This window comes from Vombatus ursinus, unplaced genomic scaffold (genome assembly GCF_900497805.2).
Source record: "Vombatus ursinus unplaced genomic scaffold, bare-nosed wombat genome assembly UNPS02014818.1, whole genome shotgun sequence".
Lineage (NCBI taxonomy): Eukaryota > Metazoa > Chordata > Mammalia > Diprotodontia > Vombatidae > Vombatus > Vombatus ursinus.
Window position 1 is genome coordinate 26,418,840 of NW_020954596.1, and position 25,167 is coordinate 26,444,006.

General features: G+C 38.5%; 1 protein-coding gene across 1 annotated transcript in view; it reads left to right on the plus strand.

Moving 5' to 3' along the window:
• Positions 1-17,109: 17,109 nt before the first annotated feature.
• Positions 17,110-25,167, plus strand: part of LAP3 (leucine aminopeptidase 3) — a 29,470-nt gene continuing 21,412 nt past the window's right edge. The window contains exons 1-5 of the mRNA XM_027836262.1: positions 17,110-17,250; positions 18,972-19,087; positions 21,549-21,603; positions 23,116-23,221; positions 24,294-24,453. Of these exons, the coding sequence (XP_027692063.1) occupies positions 17,125-17,250; positions 18,972-19,087; positions 21,549-21,603; positions 23,116-23,221; positions 24,294-24,453 (563 nt within the window). The 5' untranslated portion in view covers positions 17,110-17,124. The remainder of the gene's footprint in view (positions 17,251-18,971; positions 19,088-21,548; positions 21,604-23,115; positions 23,222-24,293; positions 24,454-25,167) is intronic.

The following is a 25,167-nucleotide window of genomic DNA, read 5'->3' on the forward strand; positions in this document are numbered from 1 at the left end:
CTCTGCCGAGGCCCTCCCTCCCCAAATTCCAGGCGTAAAACGATCATTCACTGGCCTCCCGGGTTCTGCCCCCTCTCCATGCTGCAGGTCAGAGACCCAATCTACCAGGCACACAAACCTGTCCAGGTTACTGAGCATGCTCAGTCAACAAGCATTTTTAAAATGAATTTGTCCTTCCCATTACCCTCTCCCTAGTTGAGCAAAATTTTTTTAAATCCAGAAAACAAATCCCTCAGTATAGATCTATATAATCTGGCGAAACAGATTCCCACATTAGCTATGTACAAGAAGTATGTCTCTTTCTACATTTTAGGTGTGCCACTTCTGTCAGGAGGAGAGTGGTGTGTTTGTGGTTTATCATCGTGCTTTTCTTTATAATGTTGCTATCATCATACAGGGTATCCCAAAAGCCTTGCTAAATTGCACTAATTTGGCTGCATATATTGTTCTTCTAGTTCTGCTCACTTTACTCTGTCAGTTCATAAAAATCTTACTAATTTCCTCTGACATCGTCTGTCTGTTTCATCATTCTTATAGTCCATCCCTAACTTCTCCATTTCTATTAATGGCACTTATATTTTTCTACTTTGAAATCTTGGAGTCATTTAACATACGATCACACATATTGTTCTGAAAGGAGAGGAGTCAGAGGGACTGTGCCAGGACCTTTCCAAATATTATTTCATTGATCCCCATAATAGATGAAGTAGGCGCTATTATTATTATTATTCCCAATTTACAGTTGGGAAAACCAAAGCAGACAGAGACTAAATGACTTGCCTAGGGTCACACAGTTAATAGATATCTGAGGTGGGATTTGAACTTGGGTCTTCCTGACTCTAGGCCTAGCACTACACTACCTAGCTGCATCAGCGGTCATCTAACCAACTCCTTCAATTTACAACTGAGGAACTGAAACCCAGAGAGGCTGGCTTATCTGAGGTCACATACAAAGTAAATGGCAGTAACAGAATTTGACCCCAGGTCCTCCATCTCCAAATCTAGTGCTCTTCCTACTATACCACACTTATTCCTTAGATCCAGACACCAAATCTTATTAATTATTTTATAGTAATGTCTCCTTCCTTTTCATTCACAAAAGTTATTCATTTACACTTCATCAGGTCCATAATGTCCTCCCGCCTGTAAAGATTGCAACTCCTCCATTTCTTCTTATTAATTCTCTGTGATTCTTGTCCATGGAGGTACAAAGCAGCCTACTGAGAGCCTTAATAAGGGAAGGGGAAATCTGCACTTGATTTTCCTCTGATTGTTGTTGTTTTTAAATATATTATGGATACCAATGCTACAATTGTCCATTCAGTTATCCAGGAGTCTCAATACATGACCAGCTCAATTTCTCTTTAGGTGATATATGTTCTTCTTGATATCTTTTATATCCATGGTGTCAAACTCAAACAGAACTAGGGGCCACAAAACTATATATAAGCATCTCTGCTGGCTGCATATTGACTTAGAAAATTGCATATTAACATTATTTATGTTCCATTGTGTTTTTATATATTTTAAAAAATATTTCTCAATTACATTTTAATCTGGTACAGGCCACATTCGAGAACATCGCAGGCTGTTTTTATACAGTTTACTACATACACACCATCAGTGATAATATATATGCTTTAATCAGCTTACAGCTACCATGTATCTTTCCACTGCCTTATAGGTTACCTGAAATTTTGTTTTTCTTTTTTTAAGGTAATCTTTTTTTTTTTTTGTGAGGCAATTGGGGTTAAGTGACTTGCCCCAAGTCACACAGCTAGTAAGTGTTATGTGTCTGAGTCTGAATTTGAACTCAGGTCCTTCTGACTGCAAGGCCAGTGTTCTATCCACTGCGCCACCTAGTGGTCCCTGAAATTTTGTTTTTCTGAAGTCACATGGCTCACAGCCATATATCTTATCTTTTAACACTATGGGTTAAACTATGGATTAACACTAGAATTAAACTATGAATTGTGCCATAGTGAACAAACAACATTTTGTCATCAAAAGTGTGTAATATGCAAATGAGACCAGATAAATCTCTTCCCATTCAGTTCTGAGCCTAGCACATTGTCTATCTGCAGTAACTATCCAAGATTATGTATTGATGGACTCAATATGTTGCCCATCCAATCATATGTCATAATCTCAGCAATATGCATTTTTAAAATCTGTTTTTCCAGTGCAGATGATTAAGCTGATCTTTCCCTAGCAATTAAACTTCATTGAGCAGTCTTTGTAATTTTTCAGGCTTTGTTAGCAAAATGTTTTTTGTAAACAAGAATATTTGAAAAAGCTTAATAATGATACTGGTAGCCTTTACTACCTAGACTCTGTCTAGGACTTGATGATACTGTCAACCACCTTAAATGAACACATACCTCCTTGTTCTACAACTCACTTGATGTTGATACTCTGTGGATTGTTAAACAAAGCTATCTCAATTATTGAGTGTTATAGACTCTTACATGATTTTAGCATTTGGTTCTATCAGGTCAAATGCTTTTAAAAAAAATTTTTTTGCTATACATCTCTAACACTTGCATGACCCCAAAAAATAGTTATCTGTAAAATCCTGCCTTGTTGCCTTGTCTTTAAGGATATTCTCAATACACATATAAACTAATAATTTTATAAATGAGGAAACAGACATAATGGTTGGTAGTTGATGATGTCTTCTTGCTCATTTAAAAAAAATCAGTGATTCTTTCCATTTCTTTGAAATCTTCCCATCTAAGAAATTTTTAAAAAATCAATCTCCTAAGTGTCTTTAAAATTGTATCACCTAACACATGGATTAATTCTAAACTTCTTCTGATTCAAAATCTTCCCATTCCATCTTTCTTTCATCTTCCTAAGTACCATCCCTCTTCTTTCTATCGTTCATCAGGTACTAAGATGATAAAGTCAAAGTGTGGAAGCTCCACAATGATAACTGATGAAAATATTTCACTACAAAGAAATGCTGGCAAATCTGTTCCATTTCACATCTATTTTCCCTCCTTCCAAATTTCATTGAGAAATATTCTTGTGTTGATCTGCTTAGCTGAGTCTCACAACAAGCTCTTTGGTGAGACTACGTCTCCTATTTTATGAAGTCTTATTTTCCCAACTGAAGTTTTACACATATCAGTCCTTTTCCTCTTTTTTTTTTTTCTGGATGCTTTGGGGTTGGCCTTGTAGTGATATTACTAGTTCAAAGGGTATAAACAGTTTAATAGTTTTTAGGGCACAGTTCCAAAATGCTTTCCAGAATGACAAGATCAATTTTTATCTCTACCAATAATAAATTATTATATCTGTTCCCACAGGCTCTCCAACAACAGTCATTTTCCATTTTTTTGTTAACCCCGCCAATTTGATGGGAGTAATGTAGAATCTCAAAGTTGCTTTAATTTGAATTTCTTGAATTATTAGTAAATGGGAGCATTTTTCCCATATGATTATTGATAGTTTGGATTTCCTCATACGAAAACTGCCTGTTTGTAACCTTTGACTATTTTAGCAGTTGTGTAATGACTCTTATTATTACAGATTTTGATCACTCCTTACATATCTTGTAAATTAAACCTTTATGAAAGAAACTTGCTGCAAATATATTTCTCCAGTTGTGATTTCTTTCTAATTTTAGCTTTTAAATTTTATATAATCAAAATCGTCCATTTTATCTTTTTTTTTTTTTTTTTTTTGGTGAGGCAATTGTGGTTTTAAGTGACTTGCCCAGAGACACACACATTTAGTGAGTGTTCTATGTCTGAGGCCAGATTTAAACTCAGATCCTTCTGACTCTAGGGCAGGTACTCTATCCATTTTGCCACCTAGTTGCCCCCTAATTTATCTTTTTCTAATCCTCTCTATTCTTTTCTTGGGTCATAAAATCTTCCCCTATCCATAGCTGTGAAAAGTAATTTCTTCCTTTCTCCTCTAATTTGTTATGATGTTACCCTTTATATCTAAGTCATTTGCCCTCTTAGAACTTCTCTTGGTATGTGATGCAAGGTCTTATTTTTTGTCTTGTCTCTCTGAAACTGTTTTCCAGTTTTCCTAGCAGTTTTTGTTGAATAGTGAATTCTTATCCCAGCAACCAAGGTGTTTGGTTTATCAAATATAATGTTACTATATTCATTTGAATCTATAAATTTTATGCCTAATCTGTTCCCCTGATTGGCCTCTGTTTCTTAACCAATACCAAATAATTTTGTTACATCTTTAGAGTATAGTTTGATATCTGGTACTGGTAAATTAACTTTCTCTCCACTTTTTCCCATTATTTCCCTTGAGATGCTTAATACTTTGTTCCTCCAGATGAATTTTATCATTTTTCTAGCTCTATGAAGTAATCTTTTGATAGCTTGATATGCAACGTATATCAATTTAAGTAGTATAATCATTTTTATTATATTGGCTTGGCCTCCCCACGAACAACATTTCTCTAACCATTTAGACCTATCTCTGTTTCTGTAAACAATGTTTCAAGGTTGTTTTCATATAGTTCCTGGCAGGTAGAGTTCCAAGTATTTTATACATTCTTTAGTTATTTAAAATGGAGTCTAACTCTTTCCAGTTGGATTTTGTCAGTAGAATGCAGAAATGCTGATGATTTATGTGGGTTTACTGGTTCAACTTTACTGGGATTTTTCCAATTAATTTTAATTGACTTTCTAGGGTTTTGGGAGTAAACCGTTATAGCAATCTGCAAAAAGTGTTAACTTTATTTCCTCTTTGACAATACTTATTCCCTAAATTTCTTGTCTTATTGCTATACCTAGTGTTTGCAGTACTACGTCAAATAATAGTAGTGCTAATGGACATAGGTGCTTTACTCTTGATCTTATTGGAAAGTCCTCATTTATTTCCATTATATATAATATTGTCTCTTATTTTTAGTTGGTATTATTATTTTAAGGAACGGCTCATTTGCTGCTATGTTTTCCAGTGTGTTTTTTAAAAAACATAAATGAGTGTTCTATCTTATAAAAAAACTTTTACATATATGTTGATATCATTTTTGTTGTTACTGTTATTAATATGGCCTATTAAATTGATAATTTTCCAACTGGTCAATGAAGTAAGTGCCTATGCTAATTACCTTAATACTTAGTGGCAATGAAAATAACTCATGCAGCTCTTTTATTCATTTGTAGTACTCCTCTCCTCAACTTTCACAGTGGGTCACCTGACAAAGCTAAAATAGGTTTCAAGACATTCTATGGGTCCACATCATCTCCAGATTTATATTCATAAAGCACATGTCACTTTCCAGTTCAAGAAGCTCCTGTGGCTCCTATGTGTCTCTACAGTAAAATGGTTGCTCTCATTTGCTCTAGAAAAAAATACAGACTCTCAACAATTTGCCTCTCGCATATACCTTTCCAGACTTACTACACATTATTACTCTTTTTCACATACTTTGTCTTCTGGTCAAACTGGCCTACATATTATTCCTCACACGTGAGATTACATTGCCCATCTCAATGCCTTTGCACAGGCTGTACCCCCGTGTCTGGAAAAAACTTCTACCTTTCCTCCACTTCCATAGAATCCCTAGCTTCCCTCAAGACTCAACTAAAGTGTTACCTATACTCTGTTCTCAATTCTTACTACTCACTCCATTACTTGGTATGTACTTTGTTCATACTGTTTCCTCTAGTAGAATTCCTTCTTGGAGGACAAATACTGATTCAATTCGTCTTTGTCTCTTCTGTGCCTAGGAAAGTGCAGGGCACATAGTATTTGCTTAATGAATGCTTTTTGAATGAATAAACAAAAACCAGAGTTCATTAGATCTTATTAACTACTTTACCATTAATAGTCAGAACACAACTAGTCCAAAACAATGGCATTTAATGAAATAACATAATAAGAAAAGTAGCTCTAAAGTATTTTTCCCGTGATAGACCTAGAGCATATTCCTCCACAAGTACATACTCTTTCAATAGTAAGAATGAATACACATAGGGAATATGTATGTTCCTATATTTGTATGCCAAGATACACTATGGAGAGACATAAACAAAGGGAACATCAGTGGTCTGGGAATACTTGTAGAAAAGCAAATGGGTAGTGAATACCTGTAGCCAAGATATACATGTAGAAAGGCAGCTTAGGCTTTATCCTAGAGGGCTCCCCATGTTTTCTGGTGATGTTACCACACTGCTTCCACTGAACCTGCTCTCCGCTGGTCTCTTGCTAGGTGCATAGTCTACACAAAGTTTTATCCAAGTACGTTGTCTCTGCCTGATAATGCTCTGCTGAAAACAAGGTCTCTGTTGGCCACTGTTCCACTAGACATGTGTTTGAAGAGTTTCTCTTTGCTTTCTTCTTCTCCAAGAATTATTATCTTCTTCATGGGAAGAGTGAGCTCGGTTATGCTTTTTTAGTCCAAATACCTGAAGCTTTTTACAGTTTCTGTTTTCTTTAAAAGAAAAGCAGCAACAATCTCACCAAGAATGGGGGGTGGAGGGAGAGTGGGAGGAGAACATCTCTGGTTTTTCTTTTTCCCCTCAAGAAGCAGCCTGTCTTATTTTCTCAGGATCTTGGCTAGAACAAGCTTTTCAACCTCAGCACGATTCTTTGCCTCAGGCACTGAACTCTTTGGTACATAAAGCAGGTTCACTCCAAGTCTACCTTTTAAACACTGGTTACCTTCGATTGAAGGTAAGTGACAGGCCACAAATCTGTGGATGAGTTAGGTGAGGTGTCTACCCCAAGCATGGGAACAACCTCTTCTCCCCCTCCCCACCCCCGCCCCATCAGAATGGGCAGATGAAAACAATTTGTTCCAATGATTATTAAGGTGGCTGAAGCAAGCACTGTGGAGCACTTAGAGGTCGGTCAGACATTGAAGACACGAAAAACATCCACTGCATCCCAGGCCATCACCAGTCATCCTGACTTTTGTATTGCCACTGGACTTTGATGATTCTGGAAGAGAGAGTGAGGCTGAAGACTTTGTGCAACTCTGTCTCACTTGAATCCAATTCACCCATGAATCCAGACATCACCCTGTGATGTCATTGATCCTCTTCAAAAATGAAGGACAAACAACAACAATCTTTTAAATATGAATTCAAAACTTCCTGATCAGAGTAGCATTGGCCTATCCACTATAGACCTCATTTTAGCTTAGAATAGGCATTCCTTATGCCTCCCTATTTGTCTCCCATAGTTAGACTATACTAAATCAATCTTTGCCCGAAAGGCTGTCTTTCTAACAAACTGCCTAGGCATTTATGGTTTGGGAGCTCTGTTTCTCAATTCTAAAACCTCTTCCTTCTGCCCCTCCCCTGCAGATAAGAAAAAGATATAAAACCAAGCCTGTGGGCAAGGTCACTATCTCTGACCCTCTCCACCATTCCTCATTTCTACCTTTATTAGGTATCAATGGCCAGCATTTTCTGTTTTTTAGCTCCCCTCTACACATTGTTGAGGCTCACACCTGTCAGCCATACAGTACAACTGCAACTTCTTAATGTCTTCTGGTTTCATTTATAACAAAACTGTCAAGGTGTAGATGGTTTACTTTCACTATTTATGTATCAGCTTGTTGGTTAAAAGGCAAATATCAAACATGAAAGAGAGTGCCAATTCTGTCACTATCACTATGGAAGCAAAAGAAACCTACACAAGACTGAGGGTCATTTGTATTTATATTGGTTTCATAAGGTGCCATGGCCAAACTAATTGACTGACTAGTTTACCTCACAGTCAACCTTCTGGTCTTAATAAGCCTTTACTCTTAGCTTGGCTGGTTTTCAGACAATAGATAGTCTGTTACGGGTCTTTCCAGTTTCAATCATCCCATATTATAGCTGGAAAGGTCTTTTAAAAATCATGTAATACAGCACAGGAGTAGTGCTGTCATGGCCAACCTGAATGGAGTGAGAGAGAACGTGGAAGCTGTTTGAGATTTCAAGAATACTGATACTGGCTTGGACACAGAAACTCTATTTGTAGACATCTCTGTGAGCAAGGCATTAACTCAGAGGCTTTAACCTCTCATTAAAGAACATTGCAAGGCCATAGAAGTATTAAAGGTTGCTGAAAATATCACAAGCAGAGTTCCTAGAAGGATTTCTTGATAAGATGAATGTCAAAATGTAGAAAATCTGACAGTTGCATACTGGTCAAAAATATGGATTGAAGTTATTTTTTTGCAGGAGTGTAGAATTATAAAACCATAACCTTATATATAGTACAAAGTGTCTTATTGAGTTATCAGATAACTGTTTACACTGTTTAATTCACATCTTCCTTTTTTTAATAGTTCTTATAGTTTAGAAATATTGCAGTTATTTGTGTATTCTTTACTTATAATAATGTTTAATGATTTAATCTCATAAACCATTAAATGTTGCACATTTGTGGTGCCTGATTGAACTATGGTGGTATAGTAATCATGAGTGGACATTTCCATTAAAAAGTCATTTTTGAAATATTGATGTATGATACCTTCATAGTTTTGCTTTCCACTGGGCTGGAAGTTGAAGAAATTTCAGAAGCCCTTTGTGTATATCAAAATTTTGTTTTGTGCATGTATATATTAAACATTTCTTAGAGTCTCTATTGTTGTTTCTAAAATACAGTATTTTTAAAACAAAATTTAGGTAGCAGTGAATAATGTGAACTAGGTCATTTTTTCTTAAAGATCAAACTTTCATAAACAGCTTTTAGAAGTAACTAGAGAATATCTTTATTTTTAGTTGCTATTTGAATCATCTAAAGCTAATGAGAGTATTTTAGCTGTTTGGCCTTATATTTATACTCTATCATTTGAAGACAATAATAATGATGTATTAATAACAAACTAATGTGATCAACTTGCAAAATCCTTTTGACATTAAGTAAAAACAAATTGGTTGCTGAATGAAAAATGATGAAATGGATCTTTATTTGTTGGATGGAAACTCTTTCCAAGTCTATATTTGTTAACATTTTTTAAAGTGAAAGAGGAAAGTCTCTCAAGTCATTAAGCAAAGACTAAATGAAATGGGTCATATACATCTTCTTATAACTACGCTTGTGGTATTATCTACCCTGAGAGTGGATAGTTCAGTACAGAAGGATTTTGAGAAAAGGCAGAGTAGAAAAATATAGAACTAATGTTATTAATTATCTTACTTTGTGTCATTACTTAATTTTATGGAATACTGGTGTGATTTTTTTAAAGGCTCATACTCCTTCCACTATTCCTTTTTAAAACATTACCATATTTTTTTTTTTTTTTACCATTTTATCATTTGAACACATGTGAAATTCACACAAAATTCTCTGTGTGCATAAGGGGACTAAGTGATGGCCAAATCTGCTCTATAATTTCCACAGTTGTAGAGACTGGGGATGGGGGAGGGTGTGGGGAATAATAATATGCAATGTCTAGAATATAACAAAAACTGCATGTCAATATTTATAGATGCATATATCTCTAGAAAATGAACTCTTGGAGTGCTTATGAATAAAATCTTTTATCTAGCTCTTAGTTGTAAAAGTGAAACTCAATTAAGAACATTCATCTTAGTTTTTTCTTACTAATAACATAGATTTAGTTTATGAATTAGTCATAAATTATTATAAAAAGCACAAAAATGTGGTAAGAAGAGGATTTATGATTATAGAGGGCTTTTATGTGAACATTTTTCTATTTTTTTCAAATTACATATAAAAGCAATTTTTAACATTCATTTTTTAAAATTTTGAGTTCCAAATTCTCTCCCTTGCTTCCTCAACTCTCTCCTCCCTGAGAAGGCAAGCAATTTGACATGGATTATATATGTGCAATCATGCAAAACATTTACACATTAGCCACATTGCAAAAGAAAACAATGTGCCACGTTTCTGAAACATAAACCTATCTTTTTAATGCATATTTATATAATATTTCAAAGGAAGCTTAAAGAAATAAAAAATATATAATAACTGTAAAACTGTGGTGTACATACATATTATCACTGTCAAAATACAAATAAATAATCTTCAAAGACAAAGAAAACATTGTGTAATACAACCTTCTCATTTTACAGATGAGGAAAACAAATCCCTACTGTTGCCATTCTGGCAGAGGCCTCATCACTTCATGTTGGGAATGGCGTCCAAGCTTGCCTTCCTGTTTGTAAAATGAAGGCATCTGACTGAATAATATCTAAGGTTCTTTCAGCTCCAAACTTTATGATCTATTGCGTTGTGATGTCCTGAGCTTTGCCACTAACTAGCTGTGTGACACATACGAGTCTCTTAAGGCTTTAGCTACTCAAAGCCTCAGTTTTTTCAAGGGGATTAGACTAGGTGATGTCTAAGGTCCCTTCCACTTCTAAATCTTATTAATTTCTATTAATTCCTCACAGGTGTGGGACAATGACTTGCAGTCAAGAGACCAGGTCCATCCTGGTTTTGACACTCACTAGCTATATGACAGGAGAGAGGCACTAAATCTCTGAGTGTACTCATGTGTTAAATGGAAAGGGCTCAGTAACACTGGTACCATCTATCTCACAGTGTTTTTTAGGAAGTAAGCCCGCGGTAACTTTTTATGTGCAATAAAAATGTGAGTTATTTTTAATTATAAGAGCCTGCCTGTGGTCTTCAGCCACAAATACTTCAGCCTGCTTTCTATTTGCAGGCTCAGGGCGAAGCATTTTCCATTGTGTTGGAAGCACAGGCATGTATACTAGTCTCTGGGCCAATATCCGTCTATTATTGACAAAGCCCTTATCCAAAGCAAAGTGGCATGGGGAAAGAGCCCTGTTTCTTATTGTGTGCATGACTCTGGGAAAAGTGATTTTGGTTCTCTAGAATGCAGTTTCATTTTTACAATGAGGGGAACTGGAAAATATGATCTCTGAAGTTCCTTCCACACTGAAATCTTACGATTCTAATGGCTCAGATTTCCGTAACTCACTCTCCTTTACCAATCCACACCAAAATACTGTAAAATCTCATTTAAGAAACCAAAGAATGGGTTCATGTCATCAACAACATGGCACACTAGACATTTTCTCTGAGTGCGTTACTTTTCTTTATGTAACATCTTCATGAACACTCAAATATCCTCAACATATAAGAATTATGGGGCAAGAGGTAAAGTAATTACAGCTGTCTCCATCTGCAAAGACAATCAAGAACCCTACAGAGGTAACAACCTGATGAATTAACAGCAGAAAAGGCTAATCCCTAATTAGTTCACCAAGCACTGCTCCCCCACACTCCGACAGGACATCACAACACACTCTACTGGTTTATATGCTAGAATCTACTCGGCAATTTCCTTGTTGCTGCTGTTGCTTCTGACAGAACATCACGTCCCTTTCTATGTCCAGCATTCTGTAGCAACAAGCAGAAGGACCCAGTGTTATTCACACTCTCTACCTCCTCTGCAGGTCTAGGAAATTAGAAGAGCATTCTGCCTGGGGAGGCAATTTAAGAAATATTCAACCAGAGAAATGAAAGGACAGAGCGAACTAGGGGAAGGCACTAGCATATGTGTGGCTGTATCTGACCTGAAGGAATAGGGATGAGCATATAGCTGGGGCTTGTCCTTTCTGCTCAGAAATCATGTGGGGCAGGGATTGAGGCTAAGGAGAAATGAATTCCCCAACATGGTAGGAAGCTAAGACAGCTTTGAGGTTCAGCCCTCTAGGGATCTGCCATCAAAGAAGAAACAAAAAAACACAACAGCTGATTGGGAATACAAACATGCAGTAATGAAAGACAATCTGGGAGAAAAGAAGCAAAAAAGCAACAATGTTAAAAGAACACATGATCTTTATACAGCAAAACATTGAGGTCAAAGACAGGATGCACAGAAATAACTCAAATATCATTGGTCTCCCAGAGAGATACACTAAGTAAAAAAACCAGAACATCATAATATAAAAAAATGATAAAAACTGCCCAGAATTTCTGAATACAGAAATCAAAATGCCATTCAAAGGAATTTACCAATTGCCTTCAGAAAAAGAAAAAAAGAAAATATAGTGGTTAAATTGAACAATTCCAAACAAACAACAAATTGTGCAAGTGATCAGGAAAAACTTTGACCATAAAGGAAAGGGAAACACAAGACTTGGTCACTCAAGAGCAACCACAAGAAGGAACAGAACAAAATGCTCTAAAGGGCAAAAAACTCAAGATGCAACCCAAGGTGACATAATACTCTGTAAACCTAAGCCTAATCAGCAATGGAAAAAAAGATAGCTAGTCAATAAAATAAAGACATTTGAAGTGTTTCTGTAAGAAAGGACAAAAGTAAGCAGATTATGTTTTGTCCACATCTCAGACAACAGTAACACAAGAAAGGTAAATAAATACAGCCACCAAGGAAAACATAGTAAGTGAAATAAATTACCCCAGACAAAAGCGGGGGCAGGGGGACGAGCTAGAAAGAAAAATATCTATGGTCCTGAAAATGACATAAGGTTCATTAATAGATTTCTTTCCAAAAGTATACAAGATAAAGACGATAGGAGAATTTAAATGGAAGAAGTTAATGGTGGAGGGATAGATCTGAAACACTATGGACTAAATTTCCCAATACCCCACCTACAGGTGAATTAATATTTTTGTGTGTGACTAAGCTACGGAATGGCAGAGTGGATAAAAGGGGAGAGTGGAGAAAGAAGATAAAGGGGATTGTTTACAACTGATTTTAAGGAGTCAATTGTAAACAATGAAGAGAAAATTATTCCTGCAGTTTCCCAGAAAGAAGAAGGGCTATGGAAAAATGGGTGTGGTGGCAAAGGAAGGTATTGAAACAAGAGAAAGAAAGGGGAAAATCTTCAGTAATTTCATTCAGTAATATTCCCATGAGGAAGAGAGATATTTAGTAATGGGACATGGTAACCTTACAGAGACTACGTGTGTCCACAGGCAGCATCCTCCCTCAGTAGAAGTGGAATCGGGTCGGAAGGAATGGACTCAGGGTTATTTCATGGGAAAATGGAAAATAAAATTACCACAGTTTGAAGAGGGCATAGAAATGGACATATTTCACACAATTAAGGAGAGAGGAAAATTTCTACCATGGGGCAATACTTCTATCCTTTCTGTTCCTTCAGGAATTGATATTTCTAAGAATAAGGCACAACAGAAAAAAGAGGGGAGAGGGCAAAACATACAACAAAAAAATACAAAAACATAAGACATTATTTAGAAGGAGGAACTTAAAGGTAAAAATAAGTATAAGGAACATGAATCCAAGTTAGAAGAGCCAGAAACAGTATAGAATGAAGGGAATGAGGGAAAGAATTTTTTTTAAGGTGCAGAAATTTTTAAAAAATTAACAATGGAAACTGAAGGGGAAGAGAGGAAAGGAGATTTTGCCTAATTACTTATCTGAGAGAAAAAAGGGTAAGTATTAGATAACTAAATAAATGGAAGAAAGAAAAAGGAATTAATGAGTTAAGTAAAACTTTAAAACTAGGAAAAGGAACGATGAATTGGAGGGAGCAGGGAGTTTGCGATGAGAGGAAAAGAGCCTGTGGGAACAAGGTTGCCTTTGATTTTGTTAACTGACAAAAAATTAATGTTAAAAAGGTGTACCAAATCACTAATAATTAGAAAAATGCAAATAAAAGTAAGTCTCAGTTTCCATCCCACACCTATCAGATTGGTAAAGGTGACTAAGGAGGAGGATAAAGGAGGTTGGAGGGATTGTGGGAAGACAGGCACATTAATAAGCTGTTGAATGAGTTGTGAATTGCTGTAGACATTCTGGAATGCATTTTGGAACCATGCCCAAAAAGTGCTAAAGTTTGTATACTCTATGACCCAGCTATACCAGTTCTATGCTTATGCTCCCAAAGAGATCAAAGAAAGAAGAAATATGCATAAGAATGTTTATAGCAGCTCTTTTTGTAGTCAAAAAATAGAAACTAAGATGACTAAAGAAACTGTGGTATATGAATATAATGGAATATTATTGTGCCATAAAAAATTGATGAAATGGCCAGTTTCAGGGGAAACTTCAAAGACCTCTGTGAACTAATCTAAAGTGCAAAGAACCAGAACAATTTATACAATGACAACAACATTATACAGAAAAACAGTTTTGGAAGATTTAAAAAACTCTGATCAATCCTAAGCCTACAGGAATGAGGATGGAATACTCCACCTACCTCCTGCTGGAAAAGTGATATACCTGAAATGCATAATGAAACATACATTTTTGAACATGGACACTGTGGAAATTTGTTTTATGTTATTGGGGCTTTCTTTTTCTATATTTAAATTTTTCAGTTGGGGGTGAGGGTAGTGGAAGGAAGAGATAATAAATAATTCTAAAAACAATGAAAGAAAAATTAAAGGAAAAAGGAGCCCATATAATATACAAAAAGTCTTTACATCAACTCTTTTGATAATGACAAAGAGTTAAAAACAATTGATGAATGGATTGACAAATCATAGGATATAAATGGAAAAAAATGAATAAATAATACATTAATAAATGAAATAGTATTGTGCCTTTAGAAATGACGAAAGGCACAGTTTCTGAGAAACTTGAGAAGAGCTGCATGAACTGATGAAAAGTGAACAGAATCAAAACTTATACAATAACAATATTTTAAAGAAAACCAATTTTGATAGACTTAAGAACTCTGATCAATGCAACGAACAATCACGATTTCAGATAATTTCAGATAATGATGATAATGCATGTTGCCTACCTCCTGACAAGTGAAGATGTACTAAGGGTATAAAATGAGATGTGTTTTTGGAGATAGCTGATATGGTAATTTGTTTTGAGTTCAGACATTTGTGACAGGGGTTTTCTTTTTATTGCCTTCTTTTTTTAATCGAAGCACAGAGGGGGAGAAATTTGATTTTTGTTCATTTAAAAAATAAAAATAAAAGCCCTTCTACCCTCCCTTAACAATTTTGGGGCAGGGACAGATATAGAAACCTAAGGGTGAAACTAAGCGTGAGGTCATTATCTCTCACCCTCTCCCCTCAGCCCCTCATAGTCCTGCCTCTATCATGTATACAGGGCCAAAAAAGCTTCAAGATTTTTCTGGCTTTTAGCTCTCCTACCTACATTTTTGAGATGTGCCTGTGAGCCAAGCCATTTAACTGCAACTTCTTGATGTCAAAGGGGTTCATTTACATAAGAACTCGAGGGACATAGTTCACTTCCACAAGTTTGTGAGTTTTAAGTCAAATATTGATCATTAAAGAGATACCAGCTATCACTATGGAAGCTGAGGGTAACTGCACAAGACTAAATGCCATTTTGAACTTTTATGTTTCATAAGTTGCCTTGGACAAAAAAAATTGAAAGTCAAGGTCAATCTTCTGGTGATGAGCCTTTGCTCTTAGCCATGCTGGTTTTCAGACTGCAGCCAGTCTAGTTCCAGTCTTTCCAGTTTAATTCATTCTGTATTAGCACTAGGTCTTTAAAGATCACATAATACAACCTTCTCATTTTACAGATAAGGAAAACAAATCCCTAGTGTTGCCATTCTGGCAGAGGCCTCATCTCCTCATGCTGGGAATGGCGTCTGAGCTTGCCTTCCCGCTTGTAAAATGAAAGGGTTGGACTGGATAATATCTACGATTCTTTCAGCTCTAAATGTTATGATCTATTGCTTTGTGATGTCCTGAGCTTTGCCACTAACTAGCTGTGTGAACACATACCAGTCACTCCAGGCTTTAGCTACTCAAAGCCTTAGTTTCCTCAAGGAGGTTTGAGGGGGTGGAGAACCTGAGGCCTTGAGGCCACCTGTGGCCTCTTGACCGAGTCCAAGTTTTACAGACCAAATCCTTTTATTAAGGGGATTTGTTCTGTGAAGTTTGGACTCACTAGCCATATGACAAGAGAGAGGCACTAAATCCCTGAGTGTACCCATGTGTTAAATGGAAAGGGCTCAGTAACACTGGTACCATCTATCTCACAGTGTTTTTTAGGAAGTAAGCCCGCGGTAACTTTTTATGTGCAATAAAAATGTGAGTAATTTTTGATTATAAGAACCTGTCTGATCTTCAGCTATAAACACTTGAGTTTCTGCTTTCTATTTGCAGGCTCAGGGCGAAGCGTTTTCCATTGTGTTGGAAGCACAGGCATGAATACTGGTCTCTGGGCCAATATCCGTCCATTATTGACAAAGCCCTTATCCAAAGCAAAGTGGCATGGGGAAAGAGCCCTGTTTCTTATTGTGTGCATGACTCTGGGAAAAGTGATTTTGGTTCTCTAGAATGCAGTTTCATTTTTACAATGAGGGGAACTGGAAAATATGATCTCTGAAGTTCCTTCCACACTGAAATCTTACGATTCTAATAGCTCAGATTTCCGTAACTCACTCTCCTTTACCAAACCACACCAAAATACCGTAGTCAAACATAAGAAACCAAGGGACATCCAAAGCAGGATTAAACAAACCTTGGCCAAGCTTCGTCCTCTCCTGCCACAGTGGTGGAGTGCAAAGAGGGCTGGCTTCAGAGTTAGAAGACTGACCAGAACCCTGGCTCTGCCCTCACCGCCTATAACACAGTCAGTAAGCACGCATTAAGCGCCTCCTGTATGACAAGGGCTGGGGACACAAAGGAAGATGAGACAGTCCATGCTCTCCAGGAGCTCCCAACCTGATGGGGGGAAGAGGTCCTGCAAGCGTCCAGGATAATGAGCCTGGACTCGGTCAGCCCGAGGGAAGGGGCGAGGGTCTAACGGGAAGGGCGGGGTCTTTAAGGCCCCTCCAGCTCCCAGATCCTACGTCCAGGTAACGTGCGAGGTCTGCCCACGTCCCCAACACCCTAGCCGAGCCGGGCCGGCCCTGACCACTACGCTCCCTGGGTCAGCGAGCACCGAGCTGGGCACAGAGAAAGGCCCAAAGCGCTGCCCGAGACATGGGACAGACCGCGAGGCGGGCGCGCGTCCCAGCGCTGGGCGGGGTCGGCGGGGACCCTGGCCCTCTTCTTCCCAGAGAGCCCAGGCGGGGGAGGGGAGCAGGAGCGCCGCCGGAGCCCCGCCCCTCCCCTCCCCCCTCCCCCTCCCCCCTCCCCCCCCCCCCGGCAGCCGGTGGCTGCGCGCGCCGCACGCCCCGCCCCGCCCCCTCCCGCCTCGCGGGGTTCGGCCGCTAGCCCCCCGCCCCTTCCCGGTCCACGCGCCCGCCGGAGGGCGGCCCCTGCCGCCCCAACAAAATGCTGTTCTCGCTGCCTCTTCCGGCACTGAGGCGACTCAGCGTCTGGAGCCTGGGAGCGGAGCTCCTCGCGTGCCGGGGCTTTTCCGCGTCGTGCCCCCTCGGCCACAGCAGAGCCATGACCAAGGTCGGGGGCCGGGTCGGACCGGGCCGGGGGCTCGGGTTGGCGCGTGGGGCCGCGGGCGGGTCGGGAGCGGAGGGAGGACGGGGCGGGGGGCGGCTTCCCGCCGGCCTCTCCCGCTGAAATGTGCTACTGACTCCGCTGCTTAAACACTTTGTGCCGATTGGGAGCACGTGCGTCCCGCCGCACTGTTGGCGGGACCGGGACCGGGACCCGGGAGAGTCCCGGAGTTTACAGTCGGGGAAACTGAGACCCGCAGAGGGGCGGCGACTCACCCGAGGTCTCCCCCCGGTGAGTTAGTGGGGGCCGGAACTTGGGTTGCTTGGCTGCTTTCGGACACTCCTACCCCAGCCCACGCGGGGCTCCCCCCTAAGACCTTGGGGCTCGAGCTGGCAGGGACTTCGCAGACCATCCCCCTCCTTTTGCAGGGCTTCCGTCCAGGGTGGGTTGGGGCGTCGGCCTGGGTCCCAGAATTGGGGGCCGAGGCGGGATTGGAGCTTCAGGGCTGAGGGGCTTAGCGCCGGGGGCACGCAAAAAGGCTTCCCTTGGTAACCGCTCTGGAGGCTAGGGCATGCACGAGCTGGCCCTGGCCTCAGTTGCCTTCTCTGCCAAAGGGAAGAGTACAGCCGTGAGACTTAGCCGCCTCCTCCCTGCCGTGGTGGACCACCCAGTGTGGGAACAGATGGGAAAGTGTGGGATCCTACCTAGAGCCCCAGCATGCTCATTTCACAGATGAGGAACCAGGACCCGTCCTAGGTCCACAGGTGTTACTGTAAGGGTCAGAGCTGGTATTCAGACCATGGTCAGACCATGGGAGTTCTTTCCTTTATGCCTGCAAACTGCCTCTCTAAGCATCTCTAAAGCTATGCTATGTAGATAGAATTAGTTACTACTGATATTATCAAAACCATTGTGGTTCCTCCACATACTTGCTGCATATAATCACAAGTCACTTGGGATCATAGGCTTAGACCAGGAAGGGACCTTAAAAGAGCATCTAACTCAGACTTTCTCCTTATACAGAGATTGGGCCAAGGTCACCAAGATGGTAAATTGCAGAGCCAGAGTTTCTCTGATTCCACATCCAGTGTTCTTTTCACCATGTCACACTTAGCTTCACCGAAGCTCCGTTTCCTCTTGTAAAATGTGGATGAGATGATGGTCATACATAGGCAACATACTTAACCAGGCTATTTTGAGGAAATTTGTAAACTATTATTATTTGATGTCTTGGACCTACAGAATGGGGGCTGAGGGGTGTGGGTGTGTTATGAAAACAGTGGGCATGAGAGAGCAGATGGGTTGATTTCATAGTTTCATTTCAAATTTTAAACATTTGTTTGTAGGATTCTATTTGTAAAATCATATAACCAGTAAAGGAACTTTAAAGATCAGTGATTCTAGTTTTATCATTTTACGGTTGAAGAAAGTGGACCCAGAGAGTTGGAGTACTATTAGGATAGGTTACACAGCTGTTCTGTGGCACCTTTTCTTTTTCTTATATTGGGAATCAGATTGAACATTAATGACAAGTATGTCCCTGCGACTTCACTGGGATATATGTTAGAAAATCGAATCGAAAGGCAGTGGGACTTAATTAAGATGGAAACAAATCACATATCCATGTTTGTAAAGATAACAGTTCTTGTGGAATCGTTTTGAAAGTAAAACCATGTTTGTTGCATATTTTTATGCTTTATGTTTATGTCTTCTACATCTGTTTTCAGGGTCTTGTTTTAGGCATCTATGCCAGAGAAAAGGATGATGATGCCCTTCAGTTTACAAGCGCTGGAGACAAATTTGATAAACTCGTATCTGGAAAACTTAGAGAACTTTTGGCCCTGTAAGTTTTCATCCAGTGAAGTCTTCTCTTCAAGGTTGGGGGAAATTTTGTGGATGAAATAGAAGTCATTTTCAAGAGAAAATAATTCATTATACCATCATTTTTAGGAGGAAAGATAATTCAAAATAATTTGTATTTGGCTTTTGAATGTGCTTTAGTGCTGCTGTTTTAATATAAGTAGGTCTTCTTTGGGGGGAATTTATAGCTATTAAAAAATGAAGCCACAGAGGGCAGCTAGGTGGCACAGTGGATAGAGCACTGGTCCTGGATTCAGGAGGACCTGAGTTCAAATGCGGCTTCAGACACATAACACTTATTAGCTGTGTGACCCTGGGCAAGTCACTTAACCCCATTGCCTAGCAAAAAAAAAAAAAATGAAGCCACACTCTGAAAGACTGATAAGGATTGAAAATTTTCTCCACTTTCCCATTTCTTCCCAGTCGATCCTGGGAAAAAATAGAATCACTCTTCAAACTGATAGAAAGAAAGCTCCAGCCTAAGTTGCGCTTCTTTTCTGTTTTGTTTTGGGAGAGATTTAATGTTTTGGCATTAAAGTCCACATAGGGAGATAAAATAAATTAACACTAGTGTCAGAAAAAGCCTTTACATCTTCTTAATTAGATCAAGGGTGATTTGGTTGCAGATTACGTAAAAGCTGACCACAATGAAAACTATTTACAAATAATATACCTTATTACAAGTATTTTTCTCATACACTTTTGATATGGGGGTACAAATATTACTGACATCATGCAGATGAAGAAACTGGCTCAGAGATAGGATTTCATGACTTAGCAAAGTTCACGGAGCTTAGAAATGGCAGAGCTGGGACCCATACTTGGGTTTTTTGACTCCAAGTAAAGGATCCTGCCACTGTACCATACTTTTAGTTTTAAAATTTATCTTTGGATTCTTCTACCCTCATTTGTTAGATTTTCAAGTTGGTGTTGGATATAGCAGTAGTCATGTATAAACATATAATATATATATTATATATATTATATATAATATATAATTAAGCATATAATTGTTTATACCCTTTCCCACCATTATTACTGTATCAGGGTACTGTCCATAGCTGTACTTTTTGGTGTATAGCTTCTTCTATCACCACCTTGAAAAACATGCCAGAGCTAACCTAATACAATGTAACACAACTTAGGGCTTCTACCATCTGATTCTTAACAGCCGCTGAGCCTTACCTACCTTGGAATAATCTCCCATGGCCTTCTATTCTGTTAGTAAATCATTTATAATCCCTCTGTGAATGAGAACTTCCAAGCTTCTTTAGTCCTTAGTTTTCCACCATTAAGTCTAGCAGATAGGCTGTCACAGCACATAGGGTGTTTACGTAGTAGTAATGAGGTTCTTGAATGAGCCTGTTAAATAGGCATCAGTATGGCACTCAGTCATCTTGGTCAGTGTGTCCCAGACTGAGAAATTCTTGCTGATGTATTTGTTCGTTGAGCATTTATTGTACATCTATAATATGCAAGGCATTACAAAGATAGTATCTGCCCACACTGAAATAACATTCAGGATTACATCTTAAGTTCCCACTATGTGCAAAATGCTGATGGATGATAACCTAGTACTGTTAACTGTGATGTATTGTTTTATGGGATAAGTGCATCAGAGAAGTATAGAACAAAGTACTGTGTGAGTTCTGTGGGTTGTTACAGTGGAGGGAGTAAAGGGGATTTTATGAAGTAGCATTTGATCGAGGCTTTAAATTATGGGTCGGAATTCATATGGTAAAGAAGGGGAGGGCAGCTGGGTGGCACAATGGATAGAGCACCTGCCCTGTATGCAGGAGGACCTGAGTTCAAATATGGCCTTAGACACATAACACTTACTAGCTGTGTGACCCTGGGCAAATCACTTAACCCCAGTTGCCTCACCAAAAGAAAAGGGGGGGGAGGGAAGAAGATAATATGGTGAAAAAAGGAATGGTGGCAGGAGAATGTAGGGCATATTTCAAAGGAGAAAAATTGTCCTCTAAAGCAGTGATGTCAAACTCAGAGAAGGGGGCCACTGAACTATATTCAAGGATCTGTGCAGGTTGTACGTTGTAAAATTATGTTCTATTGTATTTTTATTTATTTTGTTAAATATTTCCCAATTACAGGCTGTGTATTTGATACTTCTGCTCTAGAAGAGTAAAATCTGGAGAAAGGGAAGATCCATAGGATGGCCCACTGAAGTTGGGAAAGTTGGAGAGGGTTTTAAATGTCAAGCACAAGGATCTAAAGTTTTCGGGGTGGGAAACCTGTGTATGCAGGAGTCAGTGTAGCATTACTGGAACTCTTGGAGCAAAGGAATGATGTGATCATTCTGTGCAGACTAGAAATGATAACCTTTGAGAAATAAGTGATAGTTGAGATATATGGTCATGACATTCCTGTAAAAATTGAGGTAAGTTGTCATTTTTATAAACAAAGCCTTTTTTTTTTCCATTCAGATCTGGACCTCCACTGAAGGCAGGCAAAACACGTATATTTTATGGCCTTCATCAGGTAGGAATCAACAATATTGATAGTGATGATAATAAGTTATACTTGTGTTGGGCTTTATAATTACAAAGTACTTTCAAATTTGCTCTCTGATTAATTTGATGAGAGATTGTTTTTTGAAGACTCTTAAGGTATGTCGTTCCAGTATTAAACATCATGATTCTCTTTGTATTGACTTTAATTTTTTACATGTATCTCAGTTTCTTGTTTTCTCATAGAATGTTCCTGCTTTTAAATTTATCTAATTTTTGTTATAAATCTCTAATTTTTATGTCACATTTATTTCTTAGCATCTCTCTTCCCTTCCCCTAACCGAGGTCTATCCTTGGTAACAAAAATTTTAAAGAACAAAAGTGGGTTCAACAAAGCAACCCAGCATACGCTGTGTCTGAGAATATAAAACTGGAAGGGACCTTAGAGTACCCTCAGTCCAACCCATTTTATAGGCAAAGAAAATTGAGGCTTAGAGAAGGCTTACTGACTAGTAAACAGGAGGAACATTTTGCTCAGTTCCTCAGGACCAAGGTTGGTCCTAAAGTAGACAACATTCAGTTTCATTTTTTTTGTTCTTGTATGTGGTTGTTTGTTCTTTATTCTTTATGTAGTTGTATAGATTCCCATCCTTCTCTGAGTTCATATTTTTCTATTTGTTGTTTCTTTTGAATGGTTTTTTGTTGTTGGGAGTTTTTTTGTGAATTTATTCATAGTTTCTTACAACACAGTAATGGCCGATTACATTATATTGAAGTACCACTGGTTTCTTTAGGCCAATTGATGGCTTCCTACTTCTTTCTAGTATGAATATTTTCATGTATTATGGAACCCTTTTCTTTCTTTGACCTGTTTAGTGTATATGCATAGCCCTGTGTTCTCTGAGTTAAAGTGTATGGACACTTGAGTGACCATTTTAGCAATATTCCAAATTGCTTTCCAGAATAGCTCTACTAACAGAGTGCCTGTCTTTCTGTAGCCCTTTTAACATTGACTATTTCCATCTTGGTTGATTTACTGGGTATAAGGTTTAAAAAAAGAACTTAGAAAAACCTTGTAAAGAAACTTAAGAGATGTTTTGACTTGCGTTTCTCTTATTAGTGACTTGACTTTCATGTGGTAGTTAATGGTTTGCTCTTCTTTCGAGACCTTTTGTTTATATCATTTTATTATTTGTCCATTGGGAAATGACCTAAAAGCTTTTTCCACTGTACCCCTACTGTTGTTGGAAGATTTCTTCCTATGGATCTGTCATAGTCAGAAAATTTGGGCTATATTTCAGTAGCACTGTTTGTAATAGAGGCACATGTAAAAATTTTTATAAATGTGTAAGAGCCCAAAAGAAAGAAAGTTTACTATTGGTTCTGCCCTGTATTGGTCATAAACAAGTAACAGAAGATGTTGGTGATGCTTTCCATCTGTTCCACAATACATGTAGGTTAGTTTGTATTATTTTTAAAATGAAAGCATGAAGATTGAATATAAAGAAATTAAAAGTTTTGGGTTTGGATGTTTTCGGTATAGGACTTCCCCAGTGTTGTTGTAACTGGCCTGGGTAAAAAGACGTCTGGAGTAGATGAACTGGAAAACTGGAATGAAGGCAAAGAAAACATCCGAGTCGCTGTTGCAGGTTATTTTCCTTTTAAAAAAATTTAATGTTCATTAAAAAAGGTCCCACAAGATCTTGGTGGATTTAGCTTTGGAAACTTTGTTTCAAACAAACAAAAAATGACGCTGTGAAGTACTAAGGTGTTATCTTGAGAGTGGAGTTGACATTATCATGAATGTTGAAAACTATTAATATTGAGAATATTGAATATTTAGTTTTAGTAACTGTGGTGTGATTCTGCTTTTCTTTTATGATAGCAGCTCATATGGATATAATAGTTTACAAAGCACTTTCCTTACAAACAGCCCTATAAGGTAGGTGATGGAAGTAATACTACTCCTATTTTACATATAAAGAAATGGAAAATCAGAGGTGAAGCTGCTTGCCACTCAAGGTTTAATGTGGCAGAGTCAGAACTTTAGATCTTCTGACCCCAAGACCTGGTGTGCTTTCTACTTCATTGCATTTTATTGGAAATGTGACAGTTCTGGTATATGGCTGTATGGTTCTATTTCTTTAACAAAGCAGCTTCATTGTTTCACATCTTCTAAATAATATAGATTAAACATATTTGCAAATGAAAGCAAACAAGAAAAAGTATTTGAATGACTCTTTGTATATGATAGTGGTAGGCAAATAAGTATTAACCCAACTTACTGGCTGTCACTTGGGAGCTGAGAACATTTTTTAGCATAAAAGGAAGTTGTGCAGGAAGATTGTGGTTAAAAGATGCCACATAAAATGATTTTAAAGCAGTAAAAAATTAGTGTTTGATGTTTGACACCAGCTGCATCATAAATGCTTATTAAATTTATTTGTCAAAGTTTATGTTTAATGATCACTTCATTATTTGAATTCCTCATGTTTTGCTGACCTAGATATTACGTCATTAATGAAGTGCCGGGTTAATATTGGACTCTGTTCAGTTGCTTCATCATTGCTTTGTGTCATCTCTTTCCAATAAGCTTGGAAGAAATGTGGGAATTTAACTAGAACATTGTAGAGCTTTAGAAACTCCTTGTCCTTGTCCCCTCTGCCATCTCCATCTATCCCCTGAAGCTTTGTCTTTGATGTGATGTGTTTTTCCTTTTAGCTGCATGCAGGCAGATTCAGGACCTGGAAATTACTTCTGTGGAAGTGGATCCCTGTGGAGATGCTCAAGCTGCTGCAGAAGGAGCTGTTCTTGGTCTCTATGAATTTGATGAGCTGAAGCAAAAAAAGAAGACTGTAGTTTCTGCTCAACTCTATGGGAGGTAATAAGGACAGAACCAAACATGTGATATAAACTAAAAGACCAGTGGAGTTTTAGAGTTTTTTCAAAAAATGGAAACTTGGAAGTTATCCAGAGTAGTGGTATCAAACTCAATTGACTTAGAAACCTATGAATTAACATTATGTTGCATTGAATTTTATTTATTTAGTTAAACATGTTCCAATTACATCTTTTTTTTTTTTTGCTGCAGCTATCAGGGTTAAGTGACTTGCCCAGGGTCACACAGCTAGTAAGTTTCAAGTGTCAGAGGCCAGATTTGAACTTGAGTCCTTCTGACTCCAAGGCCAGAGCTCTACATATTGCGCCACCTAGCTGCCCCCTCCCAATTACATCTTAATCTGATTCCTGTGGACTCAGGGGATCCTCGAGTTTGACACCTCTTATATGGAGCGCTCTCTCTTTTTTTTTTAAATTTAACACGTGTTTTTAAAACTTTGGTTACAAATTTTCTCTCTTCCTCCCCCCCCCACTCACCCTCATTGAAAAGGCAAGCATCTCGATACAGGTTATTAGATGTGTAGTCATGCAAAACACTTCCATAGTAGTCATGTTGTGAAAAACTAAGTATATTTCCCTTCATCCTATCCTATCCCCCATTTATTCTATTCTCTCTTTTGACCCTGTCCCTCCTCTAAAGTGTTTGCTTCTGATTATCCCCTCCCCCAATCTGCCATCCCCTCTATCAACCCCCTGT